This window comes from Amblyomma maculatum, chromosome 3 (assembly GCF_055883805.1).
Source record: "Amblyomma maculatum isolate TAMU_Amacu chromosome 3, ASM5588380v1, whole genome shotgun sequence".
In the NCBI taxonomy this organism is placed as follows: Eukaryota; Metazoa; Arthropoda; class Arachnida; order Ixodida; family Ixodidae; genus Amblyomma; species Amblyomma maculatum.
In genome coordinates this window covers 21,904,249-21,927,212 of record NC_139346.1, presented here as the reverse complement: position 1 = coordinate 21,927,212, position 22,964 = coordinate 21,904,249, and the positions used below count along the sequence as shown (strand labels likewise).

General features: G+C 49.3%; 1 protein-coding gene across 1 annotated transcript in view; it reads right to left on the bottom strand.

Annotated features, from left to right (window-relative positions):
• Positions 1-22,964, bottom strand: part of LOC146194326 (uncharacterized) — a 441,606-nt gene that overhangs the window by 217,772 nt on the left and 200,870 nt on the right. The window contains exon 8 of the mRNA XM_084596527.1: positions 15,765-15,837. Within this exon, the coding sequence (XP_084452653.1) occupies positions 15,765-15,837 (73 nt within the window). The remainder of the gene's footprint in view (positions 1-15,764; positions 15,838-22,964) is intronic.

The following is a 22,964-nucleotide window of genomic DNA, read 5'->3' as shown; positions in this document are numbered from 1 at the left end:
AAAAACAAAATATTGTTATGTATATGCCACGGAAGAGGACGACGATGGAAAAACAAAGTGAGAGACGATGAAGCTGAAGCCACGGTTGGTGCTTGCAAGAACACTTACGTATGTCATCAGCTGTGGTGGTTTGCCTGAACTAGCCTTCTGCTACGTATCATCTTGGTGGAGGTGAATTAAGATCCCCGTGCGCACAGATTAACCCATTTACGCTGAAAATGCTGGATTTGCGCAGCAGCCGTCATCTACCTAGCATCCCAACGACGTCAAAAACAGCCACTATGACCTCCGAGACAGCCCCTACCACCCCAGGGCCATCGCTTCAGCCAGTAGTACTCACGTCGCCACCCTCCCATCTTTAATGGCGACGACCGCCCAGACGTGGACGATTGGCTAGATGAGAGCTGCAGCAGAACCAACCACTGGGACGCAGCCATCATGATCGCTAGTATCATCTTCTATTTGGCAGTGAAAGGAGTTTTTTTTACTGTGTTTTAACAAGGATAATAGCCCTCTCGAAGTTTCACAGCGAACCACACAAGAACACAGCCAGTCTAGGCCTCCACAAGCGAGCTTGAGCAGCGCAGCGGCACTTCGTCGTCTTATCCTCGTCTTCGTGATATCTTCGCCTAGTTCATCCTCGTCTTCGTAATATCCTCGCGTAGTTCGCTACAATTTCCCACGGAGCGAGGAGGAGCAATCCTGGCGACCTATGGTGAGGGCAAGAGGAGCGGATCGTAGTACGTTTTGCGGCGGCTCACGTGCACAGTTTCGCGGCCGCGATGACGCATGTCCGAAGAGATAGTGAGTGGCTCCACTATGTAATACACAGGGGATGTTTGGCGGATAGTGCGGTAGGGGCCGTGATACTCGGTTCGAAATTTTGATTACAATCCCGGTGGGGTGGCAAGAGCCCAGAGCCAAACAAGGGATCCTGCAGGAAAAACGTGTGGCGTCTGATCTTTGTCGTGGTGATGCTTTTGGCGGCCTTGAGACTCCGATGTAAAACTCCGGGCCAACTGGCGACATTCCTCCACATGTTTGGCAACGTCTGAAAGGAGAGTACACTCGGAGGAGTCGGGACGATATGGTAAAATAGTGTCCATCGTGGACGATGCCTCACGCCCATAAAGGAGGAAGAAATGGCTAAATCCAGTGGTTGACTGCGTGGCGGTGTTGTAAGCGTATGTCACGAACGGAAGAACAGCGTCCCAGTTAGTTTGATCGGCGGCAACGTACATCGTCAGCATATTTCCGAGAGTACGATTGAAGCGCTCAGTCAGCCCGTTAGTTTGAGGGTGGTAGGCGGTTGTGGTCCGATGTATGATGCGACATTCGGCCAGTAGAGCTTCAACGACGTTGGAAAGGAAGACGCGTCCTCGGTCACTCGGCAGCTCTAGCGGCGATCCGTGGCGAAGAACAAAATGATGTAGCAAAAACAGGGCAACTTCACGGGCAGTAGCGGCGGGTAAAGCGGCGGTCTCGGCATACCGGGTGAGGTGGTCGATGACGACGATAATCCACCGGTTCCCAGAAACAGTGCAGGGAAGTGGCCCGTAAAGGTCAATGCCAATGCGGTCAAAAGGGCGGGCCGGGCATGGAAGTGGCTGTAAGGGGCCAGAAGCACGAGGTGTGGATGACTTCCGGCGTTGACAGGCGATGCAGGAGCGGACGTATATGCGAATATAACCGTATATGCCGCGCTAATGTTAGCGTTGAGAAATTCTTTGAAATGTCTTGACTACACCAGGATGGGCACACTGAGGGTCGGCATGGAAAGAGGCGTAAATTTCGTGTCGTAAATGGCGGCGAATGACGAGAAGTCACCATCGACCATCAGTCATATAATTGCGGCGGTAGAGAAGATCGTCTAGTATGCAAAGGGTGGTGCTTGACGGCGTAAAGTCCGAGAAAGCGCAGCAGCATTAGAAGAAGTGGACACGATGTCGATAAGAGATGCGAGCCGCGGGTCTTTGCGCTGCTCCGCAGGCATGTCAGCGATGGTTAGAGAGGAGAGGACGGGATCAGCCGCCGATGAGCAAGCAGGCTCGTTGGAGAGGGGAGAACGATACAGAGCGTCGGCGTCCATGTGTTTACGGCCAGAGCGATATATAACGCGGATGTCAAATTCCTGAAGGCGGAGAGCCCATCGTTCGAGGCGGCCGGACGGGTCTTTAAGAGAGGACAGCCAGCATAACGCGTGGTGGTCCGTGAGGTCGGAATTTCGTTAATGCCCACACAATTGCCAAACACTCCTTTTCCATAACTGAGTAGCTGCATTCAGCTTTAGAGAGGACACGACTCGCGTACGCGACGACGTATTCGTGAAAACAGTTTTTTCGTTGTGCCAAGACAGCTCCGAGGCCAACGCCACTCGCATCAGCATGGACCTCGGTGGGTGCTGTCGGGTCGTAGTGGCGATGAATTGGTGGCGAAGTCAAAAAACGGCGCAATGCGTTGAACGCTTCGTCGCACTCGACCGACCACGTAGTTAAGTCACTGTTTCCTCCGAGTAGTTTCGTCAGGGGTACAATTATCGAAGCAGAATTCTGCACGAAGCGCCGAAAATAGGAGCATAGACCGATGAAGCTTCGAAGCTGCTTGAGCGAAACCGGCTTAGGAAACTCAGCCACTGCGCGCAGCTTGGCCGGATCAGGGCCAGCACCTTCCTTAGAGATGATGTGTCCCAAAATAGTCAACTCCCTCGCACCGAAGTGACACTTCTTGAGATTCAGTTGCAGGCCGGCGTCAGTAAGACAAACCAAAACTTGCCGCAAGCTCTCTAGGTGCGTAGCGAAGTCGGTGGAAAAGACAACAATGTCGTCCAAGTAGCAGAGGCAGATGTGCCACTTGAACTTCCGGAAGATGTTATCCACCATCTTCTCGAATGTGGCGGGCGCATCGCACAGACCGAAGGGCATCACATTAAATTCATAGAGGCCATCCGGCGTCACAAATGCGGTCTTCTCTCTGTCACAGGCGGCCATTGGCACTTGCCAGTAACCGGCAAAACTAGTCTTCAAAGTAGACCCGATGTGATATCGGCCTCGTGGTTGCGGAACCATAGGTTTGCAACGTCCGTTAGGTAGAAAATGACGTTATTGAGTTTTTTAATGTCGTCCCACTGGGCGTGAATACTGACCCGCTCATATGAGGCCAGCCAGTCTTCCACGTCATGGTCGCCGGTTCCGCTGAAGATAGGAGGATCACGCTGGCGCAAAGCTCCAGCGCAGAACACGGGGGATGAGGGGCCGGTTGGATTCGGGGTGGTAGCGTCGGTCATTGCTGGTGTCGGGAGCGTGCGGCTTCGGAGCTCCAGGGCGGCAGGAAATGCTCACCTCCACCAAGTGAAAGGGGGTTTTACTATGTTTTAGCAGGAATAATAGCCCTCTCGAAGTTGCGCAGCGAACCACACAAGAACCCAGCCAGTCTAGGCCTCCACAAGCGAGCTAGAGCAGCGCAGCGGCACTTCGTCATCCTTATCCTCGTCTTCATGATATTCTCGCCTAGTTCATCCTCGTCTTCGTAATATCCTCGCGTAGTGCACTACAGCAGGAACATCTCGAACATGGTTCGAAAATCACGAACAAGAGCTCGTTACTTGGGGCATCTGCAAGCAAACATTTCAAGACTTGTTCAGGAAGCCCATTGGGCGGGCTCTAGCTGCAAAAACGGAACTTTCCTCTCGTGTTCAATCCCCAACGGAGTCCTACCTTGCCTACATTCAGGACGTGCTTGCGTTGTGTCGCAACATCAGCAGCTCCATGCCGGAAATTGACAAGTTCGGGCATGTCCTCAAGGGTATCGCGGATGATGCTTTCCACATCCTGTTCTGCACGGACTGCTCCACTGTCGACTCGGTGCTTCAAGTCTGCAGAAAATTCGAGCAGGCAAAGCAAAGATGTCTCGTGCATCGCTTTGAGTGTCTTCCAAACACGCCGGCTACTTCATCCTGCGATAACTTAGCCCCTTTGCGCCAGCCCTCCAATCCCACGACCGTCACTCGGATCGTCCGGAGAGAACTCAATGCCCTAACTCCTGCCCCACTCCCGTCTCCGCTGCCCGACACCATGGCCATGATACAAGCCGTTGTCCGTCAGGTACTTGCAAACGTCGGCCTCTCCTTCAGCCCCGCTCCGCCCCCGCCTCCATCCCATCTTGTTCCTTTAGTGGCTTCTCCACCCACCAGCCCAACCTCCCCACGTCGCTACTTTGGTCACAATGCTGCAGAGTGGCGCCCCTCAGACGACAGCCCAATCTGTTTTATTTGCTGTCGCGTTGGCCACACTTCGCATTATTGCCGTAGCCGTACCTTCCCCATTCCTCGCTCCTATTACAACGCTGACCGTCAGTATTATTATGTACCTCGACGTTTTGCTGCCCACTCAGCCGAACTCCGCCCCGTCTATGTTGGACCTGGACACTTTCCTCCTAAACCGTATGAGCCTCGCACCGAAACTGTCCCAACTGCTCGTCGATCAGTCGATCTCCATCTCCCCGCGCCCGTCGATCCCGTTCACCGTTACCTCGTCGCAGGTCCTCCTCGTCCTACGCCGGCACCTACTCTGGAAACTAGCGAATGCAGCGCCCCGGAGTGGCACTGCATTACCGACCCGGACTGCCAATTCGGTACTAACCCAAGCACTTAGACGTAACCTCATTGATATTCTTGTGGATGAAGTCGCAATTTCTGCACTCATTGACACTGGCGCCCATATTTCTCTCCTCAGTTCCTCGCTCCGTCGACGCCTCAAGAAAGTCCTCACACCCGCTACCTCATCTATTATCCGTGTTGCGGATGGCAACGCAGCTACTGTTATTGGTATGTGTACTGCACAAATTAGCATTACCGGCCGCAACATCCCTGTGTTATTTTAAGTCTCACCAGTTGCCCTCAAGATGTTATATTAGGACTCGACTTTTTAACTGCCCACTCCGCTCTTATTGATTGTTCTTCTAGGCTGCTTCATCTAGACCTGCCGCTCTGTGCTGACGAACAAGCTCATGAAACTTCAAAGCTGCGTCTTTGCTCCGCTGAATTTACTCATCTGCCACCTGAAGCCGCTGTGTATGTGCTCATATCGCCTTTTCCCTCCATTCCTGATGGCGAATACGTTGTTCCCCCTTAACTGACGAGACTCTGCAGCGTAGCATAGATCTCCCGCACAATATTGTCCACGTAGCAAATAATAACACTTATATTCCCGTCCTGAACATAAGCTTTTCTGTACAAGTTCTTCCTGAGGGGCATTTCTCTCGCCGAACTGACCCTACTGCCTGACTTTAATGTATCTGCACTTTTACCTGACACTCCTGCGGAAGTATCGACACGACCGGCACTGTCCCCGCCTACAGAGGCCCGCGTATCAGGAACGGCAGCTCCTGACTTGTGTCCTGATCATTCTCAAGCACTTACGCGCCTTCTGACTTCGTACAGTGACATTTTTTACTTTGGTAACCGACTCTTGGGACAAACGTCCCTCGTTACTCATCGTATCGACACTGGAGACGCCAGACCAATTTACAGAAGACCTTACCGAGTCGCCATTTCTGAACGTCGCGTCATACAGATGAAGTGGACAAGATGTTGGCAAGAAACATTACAGAGCCTTCAAACAGCCCCTGGGCGTCCCCTGTCATGCTTATTTAAAAGGACAATACCTGGAGGTTCGGCGTTGAATAATGACACCTCAACAAATTTACAAAGAAGGACGTTTACCCACTTCCCATGGTCATGGTAGATGATGCCCTCGACTGCTTGCACGGTGCCAGTTATTTCTCTTCGATTGAGCTTCGCTCCGGAAATTGGCAGGTCGCGGTCGACGAACGAGATCGGGAGAAAACCGCATTCGTCACACCCGATGGCCTCTACCAATTCAAGGTAGAAGATTCAAGGTAGAGGCGCATTACACAGGCCTTTTGGCCTGTGTAATGAGGCCGCTACATTCGAGCGTATGATGGACTCTCTTTTACGTGGTTTCAAATGAACGACGTGCTTATGTTATCTCGATGACGTCATTGTCTTTTCTTCGACCTTCGAGAGCCATCTTCACCGCCTTGATGCCATTCTTGGAGTCTTCCGAAGAGCTGGCCTTCAGCTGAATTCAAAGAAGTGTAGCTTCAGCCGACGTGAACTCAAAGTGCTCAGACACCTGGTCGACGCCCGCGGTGTTCAGCCCGACCCCGAGAAAATTCGTGCTGTAAGTGCATTTCCTAAACCCCGCTGTACTTGTGACGTTCGTAGTTTTCTTGGCCTTTGCTCGTAGTTTCGGCGGTTTGTCCCCAACTTTGCGGACACGGCTCGTCCACTCACATTGCTTCCGAAGAACGACATACCATTTTGCTGGAGCAAAAACAATCTCAAGCCTGTTCTGCGCTCATCGCAGCCCTCACCAACCTGCCCGTCCTGGCCCACTTCAACCCCTGAGCACGAACGGAGGTACGCACCGACGCCAGTGGCCACGGTATTGGAGCCATTCTCGCCCAACAGCAGACGGGCCGCCCTCGCGTCATTGCTTATACCAGTCGCCTCCTTTTAACGGCTGAGCGGAATTATTCGATCACAGAACGTAAGTGTTTAGCCCTCGTGTGGGCCATTACAAAGTTTCGCCCTTACTTGTTTGGACGCCAGTTCTCCGTCATCACCGACCACCACACCTTATGTTGGCTTTCTACGCTGAAGGACTCTACTGGTCGTCTTGGGCGTTAGACGCCGCGTCTTCAGGATAGAGACTTTTTCTGTCGTTCACAAGTCCGGCCGGCTACACACTGATGCCCATTGCCTGTCTCGCAACCCGGTAGATGCGTCGCCTGAAAGCGAGTGTGGTGATGACACCGGCGTGCTGTCCATCTCTGACATTTTAAACATTAAATATGAGCAGCGCTTAGATCCAAAGCTTTGCAGCATTAGCAACCACCTCAGCACTGATCACCCTGATGCTACGATCGCTTTGTTCGTGCTCCAGAACGGCACTTTATATCGGCGAGTTATGCGACCCCAAGTAGCACAAAGTGGGCTATAACATAGGGGCCCGCGGTGTGCCCTTGAGGGCAGCCCATACGGGCCCCATGCGGAATTTGCAACACGTACCCAGAGGGGCCCCGCTTGGGCTGCCCAATTCTGCCGCGATCGGTCCCAAACTGTATCCGTGTTGGCAGCCCAAATAGGGCTGCCCGCATTCAGCACAGATAGACGAATGTGGGCAGTACACCAGAATCATTAATAGGTTCCACGTTTGTGCAGGCAGTGCCATTTCATTGATCAAGGTTTTAATTTTTAAGTCGATTAATCCCTCCAATATCTGGACTGTACAGGCGCGGGATTTGCGAAAGCCAGTCCGTTTCGGGCTGCCCCACGTGCTGGCCTCATGGGTTGAATGTGCAGCATCTCCGGGGCTGCCCAAGTTCCAATAATCAAGTTTGAAACATAAAGCACTATTTCTTTGCTTGTATGCGACACTCAGTAATATGAGAGAAATTTATTCCCAATACTACAATAATGTGAGCTGGCCCACATCATCCCCAACATGTTGGTCTGAATATTTATTTCGGTCCTGCGTGTAGAGTAGTAATGCCGCAGCAAACATTTGGAGATCGTTTAGTACATACTCGTAAAGCGGAACAGTTACTGTTGCATATTTTCTGGCGATACTGCATAATTAACGTAGTTTTTAGTGTAAACATAGATGGTCTTTATACATGGCATAGATATGCTTAGGACAGTTATGTGAAACCTCCAGAAGAGGCAATTAGTGGCCGGTATAAAATAATTTACATAAATAAAATGGTGCTTAAAGATAGGGTGGAGACCTTTCAGAGCGGTAAGCCCGCCTACGGCCAATTTGGGGCCCACTGCGGCCTTTCATCGGCTGCCCCAATTGGGCTGATCTTATTTTTACTGCATGCACTACGAATATATGTTTCATTTTCCCGCACGCACCCCAAGAAATACCCTTGTGGGCAGTGTGGGTGTATGCTCGCTTTTCATCCCGGCCGCAAAGCCTAATCGGCTTTTGCGTGGGCAGCCCGAATCGGACTAGCTCGTCTTCTATTTGCTTTAGGCCCACATTTGCATCGCATCTGCCCTTAATTGCCCCGCAAGAGACCGACGCGGGCAGAAATGGGAATGAGTACTTGCCTGCCCCGCTAACGGCCATGCAGAAATTATCTAGGTTTTTGGTGGCCAGCCCTATTTGGGGCAGCCCAGTAATTTTCTGCATAAATTCCACATTTCCGTCCGACCTTCCCTCAAGTACCCCTCAAGGGTCCCATGTAGGCAATGTGCGGGCATACCCGTATTTAACCCCGCCACGGCCCATGCGGGACCTATTCGGCTTTTGAGTGGCCAAACCCAATTAGATTAACCCAAGCTTTTCCTACACAGAGCCCAAATTTTATTTGCATCGGCCCTAAAATTTCCCAAGCGGGACCCTTGAGGGCCAGATGTGGGAATTTGTAATCAGTTAGCCCTTTCCACGCCTATATGACGCCCAGATGGAAAACGCAGGGGCAGGCACGATGCCCGCTTGATCCCTAAAGGGGGCTATCATGGGTGTTATTGTGGTTACCAAAGCCCAACTTGCCCATACGGGCCCCAGGTTGGCCACGTAATGTGTGCTACTTGGGACCAGAAGGCGCTGAGCTTCTGCTCGTAGTCTGCGACCACCTGCGTGCCCCCGTTCTTCAGCAGCTGCATGACGCGCCCACTGCGGGTCATCTTGCCGTATCTCGTACATACGACAGCGTCCGCCCGCGCTTCTTTTGGCCAGGCCTCTACCGCTCTGTTCGTCGTTCCGTGGCTTCTTGCGACATGTGTCAGCGGCGGAAGAAGCCCTCGGTTATGCCTGCTGGATCCTACAGCCAATCGACATCCCAATAGATCCATTTTACCAAGTTGGCCTTGATCTCTTCGGGCCTTTCCCTCTGTCTGCTTCGGGGAATAAATGGATTGCGGAGGTACGGACTACACCACGTGCTATGTCGTTACACCAGCGATACCCACCAGCTGTGCTACTGACGTGGCTGCGTTTCTCTTCCTCGACGTTATCGTGCTCCACGCTGCTCCACGCCAGCTGCTCACTGACCGTGGCCGTTGCTTTCTCGCTCGAGTAATCGAAGAAATTCTGCGATACTGCTCCATTATGCACTACTTCACCACTGTTTACCATTCACAAACGAACGGCCTCACCGAGCACCTCAATCGCACTCACGGACATGCTGTCACTGTATGTATCGGCTGATCACCGCGACGGGGATATTACTGGTGCGTTTGCTACGTTTGCGTATACTTCCTGCCGTCATGATACAATGGGCTACTCGCCTTTCTATCTTCTGTTCGGCCGTGACCCCTCTCTTCCGTTTGAAAGAGTAGATTGAGATCCTAAGTGGGATCTCTCCCGCACCACTAATTGCGCACTGCTTCACACCGCTGATGCAGGTTCCTATGTTCGTGACGCCATATCCCGAGCTGACGCCGCCCGTGTTGTTGCTCGCCGCCGACTGGCTTCTTCCGAGAACTCCCAAAACCTGCGCCATGATTCTCGACATTGCGATGTCCACTCATCTCCGGACTCGTTCGTCTTGCTCTGGACTCCCGCACGTAGAGTTGGGCTCTTTGTGAAGTTCTTGCCGCGGTACACAGGCCCCTACCGTGTTTTACGGCCAGTCGCTTGTGTGACATACAAGGTCACCCCTGTGCACCACCATACAAGGTCACCTAAGTGCTAACTGGAGTTCTGCGGATTCTTTTGATCTTAGCACACTCCTTACTAAGGGCTAACTGGAGTTCTGCGGAATCTTTTGATCTTAGCCCTCCTTACTAAGTGTCAACTGGAGTAGGTCATAAAAACACCGGAGTAAGCTGTTGTTCTTATTGGTAAGCGCACGCAAAGTTCGCTACAAGGTATCTGCGCGATTCTCTAGTTCTGTGTAGCGGGTATCGATATCAGCGCAAGCCTTGGACTTCATACCCGAGCCCTATGTTCTTGAATGTGTGCTAGGAGACTACTTTGATGTTTCTCTCAGCTGGTTACAGCTCGATGAAAACAATATTTACGATTATAATGTTTAGACCACTGCTTTTGCACATGCGTAACTTGCCCCCATGATGCGTAACTGTTTTCTTGTCTCGCGCTTCTCATTTTTACCAAAAACATTATGATGCCTGAGATTCTTCCCAGCACCTTCTATAGTAATCGTTGAGCCTTTTCAACACGCTTTATACCTCGCAGCGTGCGCTAGCGTTAAAAAAAGCAGTGCTCTTTTGTCATTTCAGAATCGCTTTTGGACGATGTGCATTCTCTATCGACCCATATAAAAAAGCCATCTGCTTTTAAAGGGCAACTCCATTGCTTTTTTCATCACTGACTTTTTGACTATTACTTTCCGTTAGCATACCCTCGCTCGGACACAAAAAAACTGTTTGTCGGAATTCTAAAAAGAATTATTCGGCAAAAGGAAGGACAGGAAATCTAAACCGAAACTGGTTACAAGGCCAGGAGCGACGTTCCAGTTGGCGAAACGATTATGCCACGTACAGCTTTGAAATAACAGTCACACCCGCGTTGGAGTGGAAATAAAAGCATGAAAACCACGACGAAGTATATAAAACGTCTGAAAGCATAATACTGGCTTCAGAATTTTCATAGTTGGTGCAGTAAAATCGTCTATCTTTCCTTTACAGCAAATGGTCTACTGCTACCATGCCAAACCTCAAGGTTACCAGCATCCGAACATTTCACCTTGAAGTTTCGCGCCGCGCAGAATACATACTTTTATCTTCGTCTCCATGCCCATGTACGAGAGCACTATGCTATCGCTGCAGCCGATCCCACCTCGTGTAAAACTGCCACATCTTCCGGCGCAGTGCAGTCGACATCGTCGCCTTCGAAGTTCCTTCTGCGATGCTCCTTCATATAACCTGGATAAATACGCCATACACGTGCACCATTCCGCTAAAGACAGACATAGCAGTCGTGCGTGACAGGCTGCTGATACCATTGAATGAGAAGCCATATTAGCCCGTTGCCGAGAAGCTTGCCAAGTGCGGAAGCGGGTCAGGATCGAAGCAGTAGCAGTGACTGCGGCAGATGGCTTACGCTCGTGAAAGTTGGTTCAAAGTTATTTGAACCACTATAATAAATTTTGTCTGCTTTAGAGGCGAAAAATGCATGCACCTAGTCTATTTAGTGCAGAAGAATTACTAATAGCATCCTTACATTTCACCAAGGTTGTTGTGAAATCTCATCGAAGCAGCAGCCTCTGGAAACAAAACTCGCGCCAGTAGGTTTCGAAAAGAAAGCTCATGTATAGGGATCCCAACCATCCCAGCCTGACGCTGCTGGCATTGCAGCGCCAGGCTGCGGGCGCCAGCAAACGGTGCCACCTCCGAGCGGCTCAGCGTAACCCATCGAAAGAGTCGTCACCCTTGCTTGGACGACAGCATGCAGGCGTGCCCGAAACGAGGCGGCACACAAACTAGCCCGAGATCTTACACACCGGGCTGGAGGGCAAACACCGGGCAAACAAAAAGACCTGATTAACTATAGCAAAATAACAATGCAGTATAGACAGAATGGTCTTTCCAGTTGTGATGTATGGATGCGAGAGTTGAACTGTGAAGAAGGCTGACCGCCGAAGAATTGACGGGTTTGAATTGTAGTGCTGGCGGAGACTCTTGAGAGTTCCTTGGAATGCCAGAAGATCAAATCAGTCAATATTGCCGACCATAAACCCCGACTGCTCATTGGAGGGTTAAAGTCTAAAGTTAAAGCTCAGCTACTTTGGTCATCTGATGAGAAGAGACGAGTCGCTGGAGAAAGATTTGATGTTGGGAACGGTTGAGGGTCGCCGGAGAAGGGGTAGGCAGCGAAAGTGATGGTTAGATGGCATCCTCGAGGCGCTGCAGATGAAGTTATGTGATGTTAGGAAGATAGTGAGAGACCGGAAAGCGTGGCGTGACATGGTCCATAGGTTCACGAAGAGTCGGACACGACTGAACGACTGAACTGAACTGACAGACTGAACAAGAGGGTCCTACCATCCCCAGACCCCACGTTAGACAAAGAAGCACAGGCATGGAGAAAGCTACAGACAAATACATTCCCGAACCCAGTTATAGTCAACCTTATATGGCTGAAATTACGATCAGACCTACTTTCATTGTGTAAGAGAAGGGGAGCAATAGGTCCCATAATACAGGAATGTGCGAAGTCGCCAGGCCGGGATAAGAATATAACTAGACACTTGGGAGACTCTTCTACGAAACACAGACCCAAGAGCGCAAAGAGAAATCGTTCGACGGGCCGAAGACGCCGACGGGGTCCATGAACTACCGGCCTGCAACTAAGGCGACTGTACCACCTTCCGGGTCAAACCCTCCAAGAACGGGATAGTCACTCTGTTGGACAAATAAAAGTTCTCTATATCTCTCTCTCTCAGGCCGACTCGCTCTCCTGCTTAATTGCGCGCGTCTGCTTCGTATGCACGTGACCGAAACATGTTCCATGGGCGCTCGGACGCTGTCTCGCTTCTGCTTTAAGACTGCTGTGAAAGCACTACTTGAAGTGCGCTCCCGTGGTTTAGAGAATTGGTATTTCGCGCCTATCTTGTCAGCCATTTTATTTTTCGTGAGAGTAAAATTACGTGGTATGCGAAGTGAAAATTAAAAGGCTGCCCTAAACCAATCTGCAGTACGAGCGCGGTTCGCTTTTTCGTGTCTGCATAGAGTACTTGCTCGGCTGGCTGTGCTTGGTATCGCCGTGTTCTTGTGCTGGTTGCATTTGTCTGTTATTTTTTTCTTTCAGCTGTGCTTTATTTGCTTTAGCTCCAGGTTACTGACCCCAACGCTCCTGATTGCCTCTTGGCGCTTTCTGAAGTGGTAGAAATACGAAAACGCATTTTGTGATGTCACTGCACCTGAATGGATACAGGTGGCTGAAATTTGGGAGGAAGGTTTCTATGATTTATTCACACCGAAAAAACGGTAGTGCGTTGGGCGCCCGCTAACTTCTGAAAATTCGACGAACGCGACCGCCTGAGTTAGCTTCATATGAACAACATAGGACGCGTCGTCAGACTTTGAAGCCGTCAGCAAAACCTTCCCAGTCGTTCTCGAAGAAAGGCTTGAACCAAATTAACTGCAGACTTCGACTGCCTGTGAGTGCACGCCGCATGAACCACACAGGACTTGCCGGCATGGTACTACATATCCATGAGCGTCAGTATATCAGAGTGGTAATTTATGTTTAAATGGAGTCCACTGCGCTAGCTAATTGATCGACGACTGGGCGCAGCTCTGTCTCTCAAACCACCTGCGATGGCGCCAACGTGTTCGCGCCTTTAAAAAGGACTTTGTCTCCTCTTCGGCTTTTCTGCAGAGCAATAAATCACGCGGGTGATGCGATGTGACAAATTTTAAACAATAACCATACCTATTACGACCCCGTCATCACTGTTTCCTGGTAAGCATATTGCCGCAAGAGGAGACAATGCGCCAAGGACGCCTCTGTTGGCGTTTCGTTAAGTTTGCGCAATGACTGAACCGAAGTGATTAGGCATTATATAAAAAGCAAATTCTCCAATCAAGGACAGGTGCACAGGCAACCCCTTCAAGGACAAGGCGCATAGTTCTCCGTTGCAGTCCTCATCATAAACCTCCTAAGTCATCTCTAAATAACAGTCCGTCTCTGCTTTGGGTACCGCCAACCATTCTATATTCGAATGCCTGAAGCCGACGTCCTAATCAGCACCTGGCTGCCTTGTAATCTTAGCTGGGGCATGCTGCCTTAATGTTTAGTCCTGGTTAGCGTATTTATCATATCGGATGTTCTAACAAATGTCTTCTGATCCGGAGTTCTCCAATGTGGCTTTGTCCAGCCGCTACAGTCGTGTTTTGGGTAGTTATTGAAAAAAGCACTAACTTTATATTGCTTGCGTACGCTTATGCGGCTCCGCTTTTTTAAGGTCAGGTAAAAGTCAGGTACAAAGCTTGTAAACTGCAGAGCTGGGCTGCTTGGTACCCCATGCGTAAGACAGAACTTGGCACATACGGCACTTGCGGTTTTCGCCTTTGAAATATACGCCTGCCTGTTTATCAGGTGCAGAGTAAGTGAAACTTCACAGTGAAGGACCGCCGGCATACTCTTCCTTGTTGCCGCAGGCGATGAGTCATTCCAGTTACTTCACAGTTACAGCTATCGAGTAGTGATCTACTGCATTGATATTTTACATCCATATACAGTTAGTGTCCGCTGCCTAGACTTCCAGGGCATAACACACAAGCCAGTCGGCGAATGCGTCACCTGAGGAAAGCAAGACGCAAGGCAAGCAAGCAATACGCATCCCTGCTATTAGGCAGCCGTGACGCCATAACAAATTTGCCCATCAAAGAAAATAATCGGGCGGGCTGTGCTGCCAGTGGGCGTCTGCTGCACGCGCCGCAGTCGAGAAGAGGCGAGCGCAACGGACGCGAGGAGCACGCGGAGAGAGAAAGCTCGCACAGCCTCCGTTGCACGGTCGGTCAAGACGCCACAGCGGCGTCGCACTCGACGAGCGCCTCTGATTATCGCCTTATCGCCACTTGAAGAGGACCGCGCGCTGCTTTCGCGGCGGCAAACTTGAGGTTGGATCCTCTTTTTGCGTCGTCCTCGATTATTTTTTTTCAGAGGCAGCTCTAAGAAGGTTTCGTAACTACCTTGGGTAAATGCAAGAATGCCGGTAAAATTATAAGATGGCGAAAATTTAGTGCCACTCTTGCCTTCAATACTGTCTAGAGAACTTCACCTCATTAAACGGCGTGGGCACCACAGACTACAACGATAAAAACAGCGGCAATCGAACGAGGGAGAAGTGGTTGTTAAAAGACTTTGGCGGCCAGTGAAAGACCAGAGGAGCGAGGAAACGTTTCTTAGTAAGAGAACGCGGAAGCTTGTGAAGGAAGCTACGGAAAATGACTAAGCACGAAAGGCATGGCGAGATGCCATGGTAGCGTGCGATCAGCAAATGTCGAACAAAATTTGGCTTCTGCGACCAGAAATTAGATTCATGACTCTGTGGACAATCCGTTTGGATTCGTGTTTTACGAAGATTTCGGCATTTCTGACACTGGGAATGCTTGTAACGCAACAGTAAGGATCAGGGACAACGGATGAACGGGATAAGCGCTATTCACAGCTGTTGGGATTCGGCTTGTCTTTTCTGTGGAGCTAGAAGCAATCCCAGCAGAAAGTTGGAGAGATTTGGGCATTATTACGCCTGCAATACTTGAGACTTTCGGAACGCGAGCAAGCCTGGCCATTGTTCAAAGCTTGTATATTTTGGAAAGCTAACCTTAGAGAGACTAAAACGAAGCAAGGCTTAGCTAAACGTACCATGACATGGCCCAGTAAAGTTAAACGGAGCAAACTGTGGCTAAGCGAGAGCTAAACAATTCTTCTGTATGTGTATATCCGCTTAGGCAATGTAAATTACTGCATACTTTTTTCATATTCATGCATATTTTGCATATAGTAGTTCTTTTTATGCTCTCGCATTTACTCACCTGCTTTATCTGCATCTAGTACGGCGATATCTTGTAGCCGAACTGATCTGCACTGTGCAATTTTGCTTCCTTTTATGCACTTTTATTTATGTACTGGTATCTAGCTGTCGCACATTATATTTCCACTGTACGGAAACCGGTGATACTGCGCTTATCGGCGCTGTGACATTCTCCCCCAGGGTATTACTTCATACCATATCAAGGTTTAACTCGGATGTCTGCTTACTCGCAAGGGAATCCGCAGCGCTTCTCGCACTCGACCAGGGCCACTGGCCTGCTCCGGGGCAGCACGCAGGTCTCTGCATGACAAAGAGTACCGGGCAATCGCTGAAATCGCAAACTGCACCATCTGCTGCCTCGCTGGCTGGAGAAAATGGCTGGACGCAGAAAGGCACTGATCTCAGCTAATACTTTGCATAGCCTTTTCGTCATGGCAGCTGTCCGATCGGTGCGGTCTTTAAAAGAAAAATTGCTAGTAACGAAGCTGCCGCCATAGGTGCCGAAGCGGGGAAGCAGACAAGGGCGGCCGTGCAGTAGAGTAAGGTCTGTGGTGTGAATATAACCACATAATCTGATTTTAGAGTGTTAGCCAGAGTAAAAAGACACAGCTTAGCATGCAAAACAGATGTCATGTTATTCAAAAGTGCGTGCTATGGCAGCTCATAAAGGTTCTTGTGCTTGGCCAACGAAAAATAAACAGGTAGAGGGAAGGCCAGAGTCTGTAGATGTGTGTTCCTGCTAGCTACTCTGCAATGAAATAGAGAGATGACCGCATACGAAAGAGCAAGAGAGAAGTGACAAGCTTGTCGTAGGTGTTGACACAACCATGACAAATCAAAACGTGCGTTGTACTCTTTGAGGGCAGCCGATTGCTACCACGGTCCGAGTATATTACCTTCCGGTAGAGGGCGAGGATCGAGGAAACGCGTAGGTCAGCCCCGTCTGTTTCTTGCGGCGGTAAAAGCATCACTCGGTAATGTTTGTTTACTTATTCTCACTAGAATACAGACAAGGCTTAGAACCAAAAAAACACCAAGCAGCGCATCCCGGACGAAATCTGCTCACACATCGCCGTAATCTCCCCCACCCCCCTCCCCGCGAAATATGCATCCTACATACAACAAAGACCGGCGCCAGGCAAGAGTTCGGCCCCGGAGCAAAGAGCACGGAACAAATCTGGAAATTAGATACACTGATGCAGCAAAATACCCGGGAAGACAAACCCACTCCATTAGCGTCCTGGATTCCACATTTACAAAAAAGACCTCTGCAACTATTCCAACAAATGACACTAACGCAGCCGAAGAGGCTGAAATTGCATTAGCAGTCTCGACGAGCAAAGAACATTTCATCAGTCTCACTGATTCATAGTCTGCATGCTGAAATAACTAGAAGGGAAGAATTTCCGGCACAGTACTTCAAGTTTTCAGCTCACCACCTCCCAGACGCCTACATCATATGGACTCCGGGACATACCCACTTGGAAGGAAACGAGGCCGCCAAAGCCTCAGCCCGAGGATATGCTAACCGGGCATCACTTTCAGAGGGATTTCGAGCACATAGGATGTACCCAGAAAATATTCTGACATCCTCCTTCATTACAGACTTGACAGAAGAAAATATTCCCCACCCCACACGAAACTAACTACAGAAGAAGCAGTCGCCTTCCAAATAAATCCAAACCAACAGCCACGTCCACGGCATATTCCTACACAGGATCTCGCCAACCATCTACCAATATGAATGCGCATTTTAACGTACCAAACACCCTACAACATATGGTGTGGGGATGCAAGGGACCACACTGTACCACAACTACCAAGGACTTAACCGAAGAGCAGTGGGAGAGTGAGTTGTCAAGCCTCAGTCTGGATGGTCAGCGTAGTCTGGTCGACCGGACTAGGAAGATGGTTCGGGTCCACGGCTTTCTGGACTGAGGAGATTGCCCAACTAGGACGAGTATTTCACGCCTGCTCTGAATAAATGTTTGTCTCTCTGTTATCATCATATCTTCGTGTGTCACAAACCAGGACCGTTGGCATATCAATGTGGAATGATTGTTGCGTTGTAAAATCTGCAGCAAGCAGAAGGCGGCCGAGCAATGTCATTTCACACCGCGGTATGTTAGGCGAAACACGTAACCGTGATTTTATCTATTAAGTGGAAGGTTGAGAGTCACTACTGCGTCCTACGGCGTAATCGCGCACTCCCGCTCTAGTCTCCGTACTTTTTACACGCGTCTTCAACTGGTGGTACAGGACGACATATTCTGATTAAATCCGTCGCTCCGGATGTACCGGACAGCGACGTCCAAGTAGTGGTTCTAGTGATATAGCACTTCTCTCTAAGCCATTTAAAAGGATATTGCAACGTTTAGCAATATCGCCATGCTATATAACGCGGATTTCTGCAACGAATCGCTAATGATGACTGCCGCAGAAAGTAGCTGGCAGGCCTTTTAGGGCTGATCATGAATCTCTAATAACTGCCAAATTATACGACTGCCACTAACCTCCTAGTGCTGCCCGGAGTGCAGCACTAGGAGCGCTGCACTATTTATATCTTCGAGACATATATAGCGCTTCCTCAGAAATCATAGTCCTGCATAAAGAAAGTAACAAATCTTCTATAAAGAAAGGCGTTAGGCAAGGAGATACGATCTCTCCAGTGCTATTCACAGCTTGCTTAGAAGTATTCAGGCTTGGAATGGAAGGTGTTAAGAATAAGGGTAGACGAAGAATACCTCAGTAATCTGCGATTTTCTAATGGCAATGCCTTGCTAAGTAACTCAGGGGATGAACTGCAAAGAATGATTGATGAACTCGACAGGAAAAGTAGAAAGGTAGGTTTGAAAATCAATATGCGTGTGTCTAAGTGAATGTTCAACAGCCTCGGGAAGGAACAGCAGTTTATTTTAGGTAGCGAAGCGCTGGAAGTAGTAGTCGAGTATGTCTACTTAGGACAGGTAGGAACCGCAGATCCGGACCATGAAAGGGAAATAACAAGGGGAATAAGATTGCGATGGAGCGCATTTGGAAAGCACTCGGCGATTATGAGTAACAGTTTACCGGTATCGCTGAAGAGGAAAGTATACAATAGTTGCATTCTACCTGTACTTAACTATGGGGCTGAAACGTGGAGGCTAACGAAGAGGGTTCTATTCAAGTTGAGGACAACGAAGAGGGCTATGGAACCAACAATAGTAAAGGTAACGTTAAGAGATAGGAAGGGTGCAGAGTGAGTGAGAGAAATAACTCAAGTTACTGACATTCTAGTGGACATCAAGTAGAAATGGGCATGAGCAGGACATGTAGTGCGAATAGGGAATAACGGATGGTAGCTTCGTGTAACGAACTGGATTCCAAGGGAAGGAGAGCGTAGCAGGGGGCGGCAGAAAGTTAGGTGGGCGGAGAAGGTAAAGAAGTTCGCAGGGGTAGAGTGGATGCAGCTAGCACAGGGCCGGGTTAATTTCATTTCATTTCATTTTCATTTTATTACTCTCAAGGCCGGTCAGGAGGAATATGAGAGGAGCCTTCGCCCTGGAGGGGTTATAGTCAGGCTGATGATGATAATGATGATTATAATGCAGCCAGGAGCGCAGCACTTTATGCACCCGCAGAAGATATGTGGTGGGGTTTCATAATTGGGATGAAGATTCACGTTGCAGATGATGACCACAGGTCATGCGGAAGTGATGGAGTTAACCAAGCTGACAGGGAGTCAAGTGGCTCAGGCTAGAATGCACATGTTCAAACGTGATCTGTTAGAGAGCAGCAAGCGAGGCGCCGAATTTCTTGGTAATGCATGGCAGAGAAAGGTGCACTCGAGAATAGTGAAGACTCTATTAGGAGGAGGATACTCTTGAGTCAGGAGTTTACTACTGCCTGCACAATGAAGAACCTTTATGTCAGTTCACAACAGTAAAGCCCTTCATATTCGTAACTTCCAAATTACATCTGTTAAGTATGCTATACTGTTATAGTATAGCCAGCATCAGTACAAACGATATATTCAATCTTTTTCTTACATCTGCTGCATTCCCAAATGCGATGAAAAAGTTACAGTTGTCAGTTGTATACAAAGACGGGGAGAAAATTTACCAAAAAAAACTATCATCAAATATTCATAATATCTATGTTTTTACAAGGATTTAATAAAATTTTGCATGATCGTTTGAACAAATTATTTGATAACTTGAACCCATCGGCTTCAGTAAAGGACGTTTCACTGAATTAGCATTATTAGAATAAAACAATACATAATGCAAATGTTTTCAACGTACAAAAATAACTGTTAACCTATTCATTGGTTTTAGTAAAGCTTTTGATTCCGTGGACCATGATATTGTCACGTAGTGGTGACAAGGCCGTACACACGAAAAGAAGACACAGGCGAGATGGTACTGAAATTACCTCTTTATAGGGAACCTGCACTGCATAGGTAGCGCTCCAATTGTCCCGCAGCGTGACTCAAAAATGCTGCTATTAGCCGCTTGGTTCGCGACAACCGACCGAGCGCATTTAGTACAGTTACAGATACGCGTTTGCAGATAACGTCCTTGCTCAGGAGCTCTCAACATAGTCCAGTTATCTTGGCCACGCCAAGCAAAGCTTCGACACAGCGTGCAATCTGATTTCTGTAAGCTCAATCAGGTGGCGTGAAAACGCCCTAAAAAGCCGCCTCAGAAGTATTTGCTCTTCTCGCTGGATATGTGTTACGGCGCGGCGATCGACACAGCAAGCTTCTTTGCAGGTTGCCTATTGGTCTGACATGCGCCCGCAAAAGGACTAAGCAACTCGGCGTTGGCAATAGCAACAAACGTGCTCATCGATCGTCGCACACATCAACGCTCAATTTAAAGGCGGCTCAGAACCATCTAGATAACGTCGCAAACTGTCACTGGTACAAGCTGGAACATTCTAGAAAGATACGCGAGTGGCCGCAATCTTCGAGACAGATTTCGGTGCATCTTGCGCGACAAAGGAACTGATAAAAGTGCATCTCGCGACACAAAGAGGGATACGCGTGCCAGAACTAGAGTGATAAGGCCGCATGCCGGCGGCTGCTAAAATCAACAAATACAGTTTTGAAGGTTTTGCAGCATTACTCTCCCCCTTAAAAAACATCGCCTCGTTGTTCCAAAACAAAGCAACCTGAAACACCAGAGAGTTTAAAAACCGCAGGTTCTTTACCGCGTGTAAAAGGGCTTAAGTTGTACAACAATTGGTATTTCTGGGCGTGCGCGTCGCCGTTGTGATGCTGACGTACCGTCGGGAAATACTTCATAGTCAAGGGGTCTGACGCGGCGTACGATTTTTGTACGGCCCAAAGTATCGACGCATGCTGTTGCGACGGCGAATTGGTGTCCAAACCCACACTTGGTCTCCTGGATTTCACTCTGCGTGGCCTCGTCGTGTTTTATCGTCGGCTGTCGGTGCGCTGTTAGTCTTTAACCCTTTGTTGCATGCTGTCCACTACACTGAACAAATTTCTACTATTTTTAAAGCAAGTTCAGCGCATTACAGATACCCATATGCATACTGGTAACAACAGTGAACAAATAAGCTTTGTTTCCACCACTCCATATGGCATCACGATACCGCCGATTTTGAAAACTTAGTTTCAAGAATGTGTGCGTCCTGCTCAAAGAAATAAGTGACGTGCATCTTCAATACTTTTATTATAATTCAGCTTTACCTACAATTTGAAGCATATAATTATGTGGAAGCGCTACGAGAGGCACACAGAGACAAGCGCCCTTAATACTGTGGCTGTGTAAAGCGGAGATATTTTTTCATAACTAATTCTGTAAAATGGTCACTAAAGTGGACACCATGCATTGCGGGATAAACCACCCGTACAAAGTATGACCGGTATTCAGAGTTTGCGTCGTTAACTAAAATTTCGTTATCTCCGTGGCCTCCAGTCATCTGATTGGTAGAAACCCCGGAACAAGATTTTGCCACTACTTTCAGTTCTGTAGGGTCAACATCCCTAGTTGCAACATTGGTTTGGTTTGATAACACTGCTTCCCACAGTAGGGGTCCTGAAGGACACTTGGCTAGGCGCCAGGTGTAGAGGGCAGCTCCCACTTCGGCACAGAGAGCCCAAAGCTCTCCGCCGCCGTGCGGGCCTCCTGGACAGCCCGAAGCTGATCGTGAAGTGAAGCACTTTTTAACACTTTGTCCCAATGTTCCTTGTTCTTGGCGTAGGCGTCGCTCGATGCACAACCACATAGCATATGGTTTAAGTCTACACGGTCACTGCACCGTTCACACACATGTTGTCCGTCGTAGTCTGGGTCGATGTGCTTCATGCGCCAGGGGTTTGGGTATGAGTTCATTTGGAGCAAGCGTAACGTGACTGATTGGCTGCGGGTTAATTTCTTATCCGGGAGGCGAAATGCTCGTCTGCCTAGATAAAAGTGCTTAGTGAGCTCGTTGTACGTGAGTAATTGATCTCTGTACTCAATATATGGAGTAGCAGGGGAAACTGGAGGGACGCGGTCGATGAGTCCTCGCGCCGCCTCGTGTGCGATCTCATTGAGATTCCGCAGGCCGCCCCCTAAGCTGCCCACGTGTGCCGGAAACCGTACGATGGAGTGATCGGTGATGTTACTTCCACCTAAGATCCGTAGCGTCGTCTTGTCTATCCCGCCCTTGGCGAAAGCTCGAGTGGCTGTTATAGAGTCGCTGTATAAAGTTGTGAAGTTCGAGTCTTTTATAGCTAGTGCTATCGCTGCTTGTTCAGCTACCTACGGCTTCTTGGTGTAAAGTGTGAGTGAGTTGCGCGTGCGCCTGTGTCCGTCGATTACTGCTACCGAGTAGGCATGCTATGCCGGTGTGCACGCTGCATCCACGAAAGCTGTCTGGTCGGAAAACTGTGCCGCGTCCGCAGCGAGGGCTTTGGCGCGGGTGAGCCTTCTTCCCTGATTGTGGATCGGATGTACGTTTCTTGGGAAGGGGGACACTGATTGCTTCTCGCACGACTTTAGGTAACTGTAGGACGTTGTCCCTTTCTACTGTGGTGTTCAAGCCGAGCTTGAAGAGAATCTCTCTGCCCGCTTTAGTGCTTGATAGACGTGCAATCTGTGCCATGCGCTGTGCCCCGATGACTTCGGCAAGGGTATTGTGCACTCCTAGCTGTAAGAGTAGTTCAGCGGAGGCATTATCGAGGAGCCCCAACGCTATCTTGAAAGCTCGGCATATGTGTACTTCAAGCCTTCTCTGATGTTCCCTTTTGCAGTTCAGCATTGCAGCCACGTATGTGATGTGACAGAGTACAAAAGCGCGAATAATGTGAATGGTGTTGTCCTCGCTATGTCCCCTCTGCCTATTCACGATGCGCTGAAACATCTGGATCGCGTTTGCAATCTTGATTGTGATGCTGTCAAGCATCGCCCAGTTCGACCCGTTTCTTTGAATGA